The 13,251-nt window shown below is 36.7% G+C and overlaps 1 protein-coding gene across 20 annotated transcripts in view; it reads left to right on the top strand.

Annotated features, from left to right (window-relative positions):
* Positions 1–13,251, top strand: part of LOC123538148 (tensin-3-like) — a 438,691-nt gene that overhangs the window by 347,132 nt on the left and 78,308 nt on the right. For all 20 annotated transcript variants that reach the window (XM_053530078.1, XM_053530076.1, XM_053530075.1 and 17 more), the window contains one exon: positions 12,333–12,380. In XM_053530078.1, the coding sequence (XP_053386053.1) occupies positions 12,333–12,380 (48 nt within the window). The remainder of the gene's footprint in view (positions 1–12,332; positions 12,381–13,251) is intronic.

The raw sequence follows: 13,251 nt of genomic DNA, 5'->3' as shown, positions 1-13,251 counted from the left end.
TAACCAAGCTGTACTTGCCTCTAATTACGTAGAGCAGAAAACCTGTAATTTTAGTAGAAACTCTATTGTTTAATTTGACAACATAAGGTGGTCAATATTGTTTATTATATTTTGCTAGTCTCAAACCCAGCTATTATTCATTTTTGGTTGCATTCTATGCTTCCAAAGGATCTTTTTACAGATTGTATGAAAAAAAAATCAAAACAAACAAAAAGAAGACATTTTCAGAAGATGGAAGTTAAGCTTTATAAAGTGTAAAAAATATTTTGTTAACAGTCGTTTGGATTGGTGTCAAATCATCCTGAAATAATATAGCGTTTCAGATTAGCTACTTCAAAATATAATAGATTGAAATTGACACAGTCGGGTTGACATTAACAACAAGTGATACTATACAGAATGGCACAAGATCCTTATCCCCATTCAAATATTTGTATTTGCTACCAGATTTGTCAGAGTAGTGTCTGCTTCTTTCAGTCATATTTGTCCTTGAGAATATTTTTAGATGATAAGGAAGCAAACAACAAACCAACTTTATTTTTTGTGTTGATTTTCTTGTGTGGCTTGTCAACTTTGGTAAATTTTCTGATAAACTAACCTGACCCAAAACATGCTGAATGCATGTCATTTTGTAGCAAACTATTGGCTATTCATGCATTTTGATTTTTTACAGATAAATTTTACAGTAAACATGATAGGTTGCCAAATTAATACTGACTTTAAGACTGATAAAACATTTAACTAATGTCATAAGTTATGTCAGCCATTTAATAGAAAGAATCTTTGTCATCATTTTCAATTTCCTTTTGTCATGACAAGCAACCATTAGATTATATACATGTCAGGTTAGCATTTTGTTTTTGCACATGTAAGTAAAATGGCAATTTTTCATATACCCATTTTTGTGCCAGATTCCCCATTTGAGCTAAATGAGACATGTGTTTACTGGTTTAGATGAAGCTTTCTGGGCTCAGGTTACAGAACATTTCATGAATGACATACTTGTTTACCAGGTGGTTAGACAAGGTGAAGTTACTTGGTGTGTTCTATTCATATTAGTGAAAATGTTTTTCTTTAATAAACCGGATTAAAAAGTTGAAGGTTAGTGTTTTTAGACAACTGTCTCGGGGATGGTAAATCTGATAAAAATTAATAATGCTTTAAGTAGTCTGGCTTCCTGTTTAAATGATATTGCAAACATTTTATAAGAAGTAAATATTAAAAGCCTAAAATATGGAACAATTAATTTTTCATCTTATGGCAGTGTTCGGAGTAAAGGGCAATAAGTCTGTATGAAAACTATGCTAGAGTTACTTCCCTTGTTAATGAAAGAGGGAGAGAGCAGATTCAACTAGCTCCTAGACTATGATATCTTTTTTACATTTTTACGATTAAATGTAGTGAACTGAGCCAGTCTATATCCTATGTCCAATATCATAGTCTGATAATTTCAACATCATTTCTCTGTGAAAATCTCTAAAATAGACTGGCTTTTGTCTCTATGAAATTGAATTTGTCAAAAAAGGGGAAAATGTAGAAATATATTTATTATCAGTCTAGTGGCTAGTCTTAAGAGCAGATCTACAGATCACAGGTAGTAAATTTGATTCCTGAGCATGTTCTGTGACACTGTGATGATTTGATTAAAGATGTTGTGTCGGAAATTTGAAATTTGTCCTCCTCATCGGCTGATTCATGTTGAGAACTTAAATTGGCAGACACTTGAGGAGAACAGGTTGGTACTGGTATATGGTATACAGGAACTCTTGTTAGGTATTTAAAGTACCTGACATTACATTACTGAAGTACTGTCAGAGAACAATGCTTAACCCAAAACAATCAAAGATATCTTTCAAAAATATATTTGCCAAATGTTGTGACTTGATTGATCTTTCTAAGAAAATTCTGTTTGATGAAATTGCAAACACAATTATTTCAAAGGATTTACATTATTGAGAAATTGGATGTTAGATATATATCATTCATATTCAGTTTTAGATGAAGTCATGAAGAATGTTTATAAACAAATTTTGCAAACCTTTCTTTGTTAAATTGATAATTACTGAATATAGTTACAGCAGCAATTGTCTTTTACTGTCTTTTACTGACACAGAATTATATTTCAGATTTTTTTTAAAAGTTAGTTATGCTTTATAATAAAGCATATAACCATTTTGACATTTAATATATTTGATTTTTGAGGCTGTTAGAAGTTTTTTTGCATCCACAAACGAAATCTTTTGTTGTTTGATACTTCTATATAAACGGATAGTTCCCTTAAGACGAAACACTATTGTTTTGGAAATTTAAAGATATTACTCATTGCAGTAATATATGTTGAATACTGTAAACCCAGGGTAAATATTAAAAGTTACTAGATAACCTTAGCAGCAAACTGTAATACACGATATATTGTCCGTTGAGCGCAGAAGGGGCTATTAGCATTCTTTGTAGATAAGTGGATAGCCCCTTCTGGCGCTCAATGGATGAATTATATATAATATGATGGATATGACAGAACAAACATAGGGACAGTAGTCAGTCTGTGCTATTTGATAACAGGAAATAATTTTTTCTTTTAAACTGTTTTTGAAATGAAATTTTTGGATGATGTTCAAGTGTGGTTGTATCAATTACATAGACCTATCTGTTATTGCCACACTTGATCTTTACGACCTACCGTGTTTTCAAAATAAGCAAGCCCACTTCGTATTGACTTACTAGATTGTTTGTCAACTTTGAAGGTTACTTTTCAATTTTGCAGTCTATACAGATTTATAGACGACTTTCTTTCCCTGTTTGAAATTTACTTAAGGCTAAGAGGACAAAATATTTTGATCTGTAATCTTGCATTGTGGGGTCGGAATATTTAGTTTTCACATTCCAACTTCAGGTATACAGATATTAAAGACATCACTTTTACTTGCTTAAATGGGGCTGAGAAGATTAGGTTTTATTCTTGCTGTGTCTTCACTGCTGTGTGGGTCCTCACTGTAACTGTGGGTCCAGTCTGCTTTGGGTCTTCACTGCTTTGGGTCTTCACTGCTTTGGGTCTTCACTGCTGTGGGTCCTCACTGCTTTGGGTCTTCACTGCCATGGGTCTTCACTGCTTTGGGTCTTCACTGCTGTGGGTCTTCACTGCTGTGGGTCCTCACTGCTTTGGGTCTTCACTGCAGTGGGTCTTCACTGCAGTGGGTCCTCACTGCTGTGTGTCTTCACTGCTTTGGGTCTTCACTGCTTTGGGTCCTCACTGCTTCGGGTCTTCACTGTTTTGGGTCTTCACTGCTTTGGGTCTTCACTGCTGTGGGTCTTCACTGCTTTGGGTCTTCACTGCTGTGGGTCCTCACTGCTTTGGGTCTTCACTGCTTTGGGTCCTCACTGCTTTGGGTCTTCACTGCTTTGGGTCTTCACTGCATTGGGTCTTCACTGCTTTGGGTACTTACTGCTTTGGGTCTTCAATGCTTTGGGTCTTCACTGATTTGAGTCCTCACTGCTTTGGGTCCCCACTGCTTTGGGTCTTCACTGCTTTGGGTCCTCACTGCTTTGGGTCTTCACTGCTTTGGGTCTTCACTGCTGTGGGTCTTCACTGCTGTGGGTCCTCACTGCTTTGAGTCCTCACTGCTTTGGGTCTTTACTGCTTTGGGTCTTCACTGCTTTGGGTCCTCACTGCTTTGGGTCTTCACTGCTTTGGGTCTTCACTGCTTTGAGTCCTCACTGCTTTGAGTCCTCACTGCTTTGGGTCTTTACTGCTTTGGGTCTTCACTGCTTTGGGTCCTCACTGCTTTGGGTCTTCACTGCTGTGTGTCTTCACTGCTGTGGGTCCTGACTAGGGGTTCTCACAGCTGTGGGTAGGGCATCCCTCTTTGAATGAAGAATTCTTACATGTTTGAAAATTCATAATCCAGCTGACCTGTTTAGGTGTTTTTTTTAAATTGGTAAGAGCATAATTTGACTGTGCTCTCCATTGTGCACTATCCTATACAAAGGCCAAGTACCAGTCAGAGTCCCCACCCCCACACACACACCAAAACCACCTACAGTCAGCTGAGAAGTACGTGACTTATACTCATCAAAGTTGCACCCAAAATGTAGATCTACAATTGCACCAGAGGCCACCATTTCATAGTTTTACGTATATTTCAAAAAAATTCCAGGGGAGACATAGTAAACTGTAAAAAGCAACACCATCTCATTCTTGTATACAGCTTCAAAAGCACCCCATCTGGTATTATTAATATTATTATTATTATACTTGAAAAAAACCCATCTGGTCTGCATTATGACATTTTTGAGAAATCTGTAACATCATTAAACTGTTAATGATTTAATCACATACTTTATAAGTGGCGACACCTTGACTCGTGACGTGTCGTTACTTACACGGAAGGCTGTAAAATACTGCCGATAGTTGGACAGTTTTACTTCATACTTACTAATTATTTATTGTCTGTCCAGTCCATAAAAGTTATTTACTATCCTTTTATAGTAAATAGTTTTCTAATGAGTCTTGGCCTGATTAATGGATATATCAATTTTTTGCTGTCTGATGATATTAAGCCCTAGTTTGGGCAGCCATTTTGAATATGGCGGCCATCTTGGAAAAAGATGATTTAAGAGTTTAGTGTTTTAATATTTTAAATTAAAAGGTCACCAAATGAAATCCTTCTACTATATATCTTGTAAGCAAATTTTTTACCAAATTTTCAAGATTCTACGCGATGCTCGGTGTTTTTAAATGAAAAAAGTACTTACTGTGGTAATCAGGTGTTGGAAAGGTTATTGTTTTAATCAAGCCCAAAGCAGTCAAAACATTGCGAAAAGATGACTGCACGAAGATCAAATAGATTTAAGCATTGTATGACCGTACTTCCAGTTTCGCCATTGAAAATAGTGTAATTGTTAGTAACAGTTTTGTAAGTCTCCTGTGACAAATCAGTGGTAATAGGCGGAACCAAGTTCTTATGAATAATTCTTTTGATGTTTAAATCGAAAACCGTATTTCCTTAAATGCAGCAGTTTCGTTAATACTGATATGAATCTTTTGGGTAGAGAAAATGAAAAAAAAAAAAGATCGTAAATGCAGTTAGATGGAAAGATGCAGATACGCTAGTTTTCTGTGTTTTGGTGACATTCATGTCTTTAGTTACCATGATCGGTGAGATTAAAATCTTTGACCAACCTTTTTAACCTTTCTTTGACTTGTGGTTGACTTAGTGCAAAGATGACACCTATTTTATCTCCTTTTGAAACCTGGTGAAGAGTTCTTTTGTTCCTTTAATTGGGCTTTTGTAAAATGATAGGGTATAATAGAATTTAAATATTTAAAACCACCACAGCTATTTAAATGCACAGAAAATAGGGATTAAGGTGAACTTTTCAAAATGATAGTTTGCTGTACAGACTTAAGAATTATTAATAAAAGGTAGAGTATCTAAGAAATGACCTTAACCCTTATCCTGCTGTATTTCTAAAATGGACTGGTCCATCATTCAATTCGGGCAATACTGTTTATTATTTCAAGGGATGTTCACTGAAAATTTACTGACTGAACAGCGAACAGAGCACTGGCCATGATCAGCCTGAACGGATGTGCAGGCTGATTTTGGTCTGCACTGGTCGCAAAGGCAGAACCTGACTAGCTTGCCGTCAGCAGACTAAAGGTTACATAAGTCAAGTCAGCATTCTCTCATAATGTAACAGGGTTGACTCAGTGTTACAGAATCTGCTGAATTGGCTACTTTAAAATATTAGTGTGGTGGAAAAAGGTATTGAATAGGTTGTCTGTGTACTTTGTGTACATATCGGTTCATATTATATATAACTAAATTAAATGCAAATTAATTACTCAATAAAACTTCAGAATTTCTAATTAGCATATAAACTTTAATTTAATAAAGGGCAGTCATGGATATCTGCAGGTTGTAGTCATGAAAATCTTGAGAGAATTGTAAATAAATACAGGTGTAAGATAATATGGCCATCTTTTTTTCTCCCACCAAAGGCGGAGGGGTATAGAATTGGCTCAGTCTGCCTGTCCGAAACCATATCTAGGACTTTGTATAGAGTATTTATTTAAAACATGGTAGAAATATTAACTGGTGTAGGGAAATGCCACCCTGCAAGTTTTGGGTCAGATTGCATGTGTAGGACTTTTTTTTAGCTCACCTGTCACATAGTGACAAGGTGAGCTTTTGTGATCACCCTTTGTCCGTTATCCATCGTCAGTCCGTCAGTGCGTGCGTCCGTCCGTCAACAATTTCTTGTCTGCACGATAGTGGTTTCATTTATGATTTTATTTTAACCAGACTTGCACACAACTTGTATCACCATAAGATCTCGGTTCCTTTCTTGAACTGGCCAGATCCCATTATGGGTTCCAGAGTTATGGCCCCTGAAAGGGCCAAAATAAGCTATTTTGACCTTGTCTGCACAATAGCAGCTTTATTTATGATTTGATTTTTACCAGACTGGCACATAACTTGTATCACCATAAGATCTTGGTTCCTGTCTTGAACTGGCCAGATTCCTTTATGGGTTCCAGAGTTATGGCACCTGAAAGGACCAGAATTAGCTATTTTGACCTTGTCTGCACAATAGCAGCTTCATTTATGATTTGATTTTAACCAAACTTGCACACAACTTGTATCACCATAAGATCTTGTTTCCTTAGTTGAAGCGGCCAGATCCCTTAATGGGTTCCAAAGTTATGGCCCCTGAAAGGGCCAAAATTAGCTATTTTGACCTTGTCTGCACAATAGCAGCATCATTTATGATTCGATTTTAACCAAACTTGCACACAACTTGTATCACCACAAGATCTTGGTTCCTTTCTTGAACTGGCCAGATTTCTTCATGGGTTCCAGAGTTATGGCCCCTTAAAGGTCCAAAATTGGCTATTTTGGCTTTTGCAGCCATATAGAGACTTCATTTATGGTTTTATTTGATACAAACTTCCAAAATATCTTCAACAACAATAAATCTTGGATTCCATGACAAATCAGATCCAATCGTAGGTTCCAGAGTTATTTTATATCTGATTACTTCCCCTGATTGTAATCAAAATGGATTTATATCAGTAAGTACTTATAGGACTTATTTGAAATTTCATAATTGTCATTAGTTGGACTGAGACAATCAGGGTAGATAACTATGGACTGATTTTGTGTCAAATTACCTCCCTTTATTTCAAATTAAAATGGGTATATCTCCGTAACTAATGAAGATACTGATCTGAAATTTCATTTATGTCAACAGATTTATTTGGCAGAGCCTTCTATTGTTCACTTACAATATTTTTTTTTAATTACTTCCCTTTTACGTTACTATAAATAGCTTATTTTTAGGAACTTTTTTATTATTGGCCGTAGGGAAAAACCGAGACCACTTTTCTGTGGTACAACATGGATGGTACCTCCAATTTTTAGGTGCATTTTGACATATCTGTACCTTGCAAGAATTGTTTTTTCTTTTTGGTTAAATTTCTTCCCTTTGTTGTTCCTGTCCTTTGGACTGAAATATTTTTACTGAGGACCTTCTTGTCCTCAAGTGCAACGATAACAGGTGAGCGACATAGGGCCATCATGGCCCTCTTGTTTGTTTTTCCTGGAGTCATTTCTTAGATATGGTTGAATGAATTTCAAAAATACATGGTAAAAATGTTAGATGCTGTAGGGAAATGCAGCCTTAATTGCAAGTTTCAGACAGATTGCTTGAAGAAAATGAATTTAATAAGTAAGTTTGCTTGGAGGCCATGGTCTTTGTTCATTTTTCGTAGCTTAGGTCAAGCTCATTGTTACTAAATATAGAAAAATGTTGTTTTTTTTTATCAATAATGTAGAATGAACAGCTTTCATAAAGACTGAAACTCGATTCCATTTAATTATAGTGCTTTTTTGTAGGTGGCCTCTGAGAATGCTTCTTCAAGGGTGATACCTTTATCCAGTTTGGCAGGGAATACCATAATTCACTGTACATGTATTTACTTGTTGTTTATGAAATGAGCCGTGCCATGGGAAAACCAACATAGTGGGTGTGCGACCAGCATGGATCCAGACCAACCTGCGCATCCGCGCAGTCTGGTCAGGCTCCATGCTGTTCGCTTTTAAAGCCTATTGGAATTGGAGAAACTGTTAGCGAACAGCATGGATCCTGACCAGACTGCGCGGCTGCGCAGGCTGGTCTGGATCCATGCTGGTCGCACACCCACTATGTTGGTGTTCCCATGGCACGGCTCAAATATGAAAAAGTGAACTTTTAAGGGAAATAATAAATTTTGCTGTTTGTTTTTTTACAATAACATATAAATTGTTTTTTGACTAAGCTTAGTATTAAAAATTTAAATATAGCATTTAAAATTTTTAAGTGTGTTATATTCTAAGCAATAATGTAATGGAGACTTAGTCTTTTTAGGAACTAATTCCCACCAAGTTGGTAGTATTCATTCGTACATTCTAATTACAATTAATGCATGATTGAGAGTGTTTATGCTCATATTAGAGTAGGCAATTGCAAAAAAAGATTTGCGTGGGTTTTTTTTTTTACACATGATAATTTTTGCGTAAATTATTTGTAAGCATAATATAATTGAGCCGTGCCATGAGAAAACCAACATAGTGGGTTTGCGACCAGCATGGATCCAGACCAGCCTGCGCATCCGCGCAGTCTGGTCTGGCTTCATGCTGTTCGCTTTTAAAGTCTGTTGGAATTGGAGAAACTGTTAGCGAACAGCATTGATCCTGACCAGACTGCGCGGATGCGCAGGCTGGTCTGGATCCATGCTGGTCGCAAACCCACTATGTTGGTTTTCTCATGGCACGGCTCAATTTAAGAATTTACTTTGATCTCTTTGTAGTATACAGTCATTCATAACTGAAGAAATGCCTATTTAAATTTACGCATTTTGGATATTATTTAATGGTGTACCCCATAATTCTTTAAACTCAAATTGGTATCTTGCCAATTTTTGCTTTTCTTTAGTAGGTATTGATTAAGAGTTCAAACACCCTTTGCAGTTTGGACTATAAAAAGTTACAACAAACCAGTTCTTTGATGCTCTAAGTATTAGTTCAAAGATTATTCAAACTTGTTTTGCAAATATTTAGCGAATAGTACAACTTTGTCAAATGACAAACAAATAAATATAGCACATCATATTTGCATAAATTGTATATCTGGTATATCATTAAAACGTTTCAGCCGTGACTAATGACATTGTACGCGTACGTTTCAAAAACAAGTTTGAGACGGTCCCCCAAAGTGATAGGATTATATTTATTCATAAAAGGACAGGCTAAGTCGACTAAAATAAATCGTAAAATTGTTGAAGAACTTGTATACTTTGTTTGGCAACAAAGCTATTCGGTAAAGAGCTCGATAATGTAATAAATAGCCATTGATGGAGTACGATTTAAAGTTATACAATGGAATTACAAGGAAAGGTTTTAGATGCACTTGAACGTTGTCAAGATAAAATTGATAATGATTTACAGTAGTATCTCCGATAGGCAAAAATTATGACGGAAAGATAAAAATTCGAGACGTAAAGAATCTGATAGAAGTGCGTGTAATATTGCACGTCTGCACATTTAAAACAATTGTTTTGCTGCCAAGGGAGATATAGGGGTTCAGGGATAGAGCATCACAGTCTTTGACACACCCATACGTAGGTTGCAGGTTCAAATTAATTGCTTGAAACTTAGGTATGCAACAACTAATAATGTGATACATTCTTAAGAATGAAAATTTGTTATCAATGTAAATCAGTTATTTGTTTGTTTTGTTGGGTTTAATGTCACACTGACACAATTTATTGGTCATGTGTCGATGTTCCAGCTTTGATGGTGGATGAAGACCCCAGGTGCTCCTTCGTGCATTATTTCAGCATGGACGGGCACCTGAGTAGAGCCACCGACTTTCGTAAGCCAGCTAGATAGCTTCCACACATGAAGAAGTAAATCAGTTATATGGCACTTTTTTATGCCCCGAAGGGAGGCATATTAGTTTTCAACTGTCTGTCCGTTTGTTCGTTCGTTCATTAGTCACAACGTTAACTTTTTGCATGAAGGCACTTTACTTGCGAATTACTGCATCCAGGACCTTCAAACTTCACATGCTGATAGTACTCATTAAGTACACGACCCCTACTGACTTTGGGATCACCAGGTCAAAGGTCAAGGTCACAGGGGCCAACGTTAACTTTTTGCATGAAAGAACTTTACTCGCAAACCACTGCACCCAGGACCTTCAAACTTCACTTGCTGATAGTACTCATTGAGTACACGACTCCTACTGACTTTGGGGTCACCAGATCAAAGGTCAAGGTCACAGGAGCCAACGTTAACTTTTTGCATGAAGGCACTTTACTCGTGAACCACTGCACCCAGGACCTTCAAACTTCACATGCTGATAGTACTCATCGAGTACACGACCCCTACTGACTTTGGGGTCACCAGGTCAAGGTCACAGGGGCCAACGTGATCTTTTTGCATAAAGGCACTTTACTTGCGAACCACTGCACCCAGGACCTTCAAACTTCACATGCTGATAGTACTCATTGAGTACACAACCCCTTCTGACTTTGGGGTCACCAGGTCAAAGGTCAAGGTCAGAGGGGCAAATGTTAATTTTTTGCATGAAGGCACTTTACTCGCAAACCACTGCACCCAGGACCTTCAAACTTCACGTGCTGATAGTACTTATTGAGTACACGACCCCTACTAACTTTAGGGTCACCAGGTCAAAGGTCAAGGTCACAGGGGCCAATGTTAACTTTTGCATGAAGGCACTTTACTCGCGAACCACTGCACCCAGGACCTTCAAACTTCACATGCTAATAGTACTTATTGAGTATATGACCCCTATTGACTTTTGGGTCACCAGGTCAAAAGTCAAGGCGCTGCGGGGGCATTTGTCACCATTAGTGACAGCTCTTGTTTGGTCATGAGGCATGAGCAGTACGGACCTATCTGCAAGTTCACTTCATGCCCTCCCCTCTTCCCTCCCTCACACACACCCTCCCTCCCACTACCTTCGCTAGGGAATTTACTGTGAAGGAACTATTAAGTGATACTTTGGCACAGTTTACTGTCTTGGAAAGTGATTTGTTAAATGTTATTTCTTACATTTTGTATTAAGTTTCAGAATTAGTTGAATTCCAGTGTGATTTCAGTTTAAACACTTGGTAAGCATGGCCTGTTTAAAATGTTATACCACTGGTACAGAGTATTGCAAAGGTTCAAGGTACATTTAAATGACCTTAAAACTTTAATGTCCAAACTGATTTTAACATTGTTGCAATAAAGCTTTTACTCTATTGTTAACACTTCTAAATGAAGAATTTTATTTCAGTTTTAGACTGACGTTTATGACTTTAAAATTGTAACAAAAGTAATTTGTACATGTTAAAATCTTTTGAAGTGCCATTTTAATAAAAAATTCACTCTGGTATAAATTTCTCCATCTTGGATACTGATACATGGACTTTGCATTTATCAGTCTCAAAACACTACTGGATAGATCCAAGTCAGCACAAAAATGGAATATACCTGTGCCAGCACTGGATCTGTGTATCCAAGTCGGCACAAAAATGGAATATACCTGTGCCAGCACTGGATCTGTATATCCAAGTCGGCACAAAAATGGAATATACCTGTGCCAGCACTGGATTTGTATATCCAAGTCAGCACAAAAATGGAATATACCTGTGCTAGCACAGGCTATATATATCCAAGTCTGCACAAAAATGGAATATATGACTGTCAAAACTGGGCAGATATATCCAATGTCAGCACAAATTCAGAGCCAGGTATATTTAGTAAGCACAAAATTGAAATATAATTTATCCATCTTGATGCTAGATATATCAGTGTCAAGCACAAAGACAGTATATCTTTAGTCCCACCATAGGCTATGAGTCACAAAGATCGCAATGAACTTGATACATTGTGCCTCCTGGAACTTAATACATTGTGCCTTCTGGAACTCAGTACGTTGTGCCTTCTGGAACCGTATACATTGTGCCTTCCAGAAGTCTTTCTCAATCATTTATATGTAATATTTAGACCTGGCTTAACCCTGCTAAATTTCTAAAATGGTCTTGTCCATTATTCAATCTTGGCAGTCTCAATTATTATTCAAAGGGGTTTTCACTAAAAACATACTGACTGAATAGCTAACAGTGCAGACCATGATTAGACTGCTGGTCGCAAAGGCAGAACAACTTGCCGCCAGCAGGCTAATCTAAGTTAAAGACAGTTCTATTTAAATGAAAATATATATTGCTGTATTTTCTGTTTGTACAAATGTTTTTGCATTTTCTGTTTGTATGTTTTCAGAGTCATGAAGACACCCTGAACCACAATTTCTCGGGCTTCCCAAAAGTTGTAAGTACCTTGGTATTGTAAGTCTACCAGTTTGCTAAGTTTGTAATAATAATGATATTAACTCAAGTTTGAGAAGGTGACATATTGAGAGTACATAGTGTACATACAAATTACAATATGGCCATCTTTGTAATGTCTATCTTAGAGCTTGATGTTGTAAATTAAATTATCATGCTAGAACAATGATCCGAGGGCTTGGCGCAAAACTGTTGTATCTTGTTCTTTATTTATATACACTTACAATAGTTTTGCACCAAGCCCTATTATCATGGTTAATTAAAATGTGAAGGAGCAGTTACCTCCCCTAAAAGTAATATTTAGAACCAGTAGACTGTAGGGAATTATATTTACCAATCTGTTTAAATTTTGAGGAAAAAGAAGGAAGACTTTCTATGTTGGTTCTTGTGTTTGGAAATATGTATTCCCCAGACCTAAATATGAAGGGCCTAGTACTCCTCAGTCTGACGCCTTTTTGCCTTGACAGCTTAGTGCAGTACAAATTTCATGAAGAAAGGTTAGCTAGTTTTGTGAGAACTTGGCAAAATGAGATGCCTCAGGAGGTTTTTTTTTTTTTTTTTGAAAATAATGCAAATATTAAAATAGCCGGTAAGATATTTTGATACGATTTTGTTGAAAGATGGCATGAAGCCCAAAGAAACAAACCCACAAGCTATCTTAGAGAAATATCCGGGTTAATGTTTTTGCTTGACTGCAGTATAAGCAAAAAGTGCAAGTCTGAATATCTTCCAAGTTTCTTTTCCAAAGTTTTAAACTTTTCAAATTCAAATGTAAACATGGTAATAAAGTGAGAGAAGGTAAAATAAATGGATGGAATAATTTTAGCATGAATTTAAAGTGTTTTGTGTAAATT

The sequence above is a fragment of the Mercenaria mercenaria genome, chromosome 18 (assembly GCF_021730395.1).
Source record: "Mercenaria mercenaria strain notata chromosome 18, MADL_Memer_1, whole genome shotgun sequence".
NCBI lineage: Eukaryota > Metazoa > Mollusca > Bivalvia > Venerida > Veneridae > Mercenaria > Mercenaria mercenaria.
Note: the sequence above shows the minus strand (reverse complement) of the source record. Positions and strands in the feature narration are given on the sequence as shown.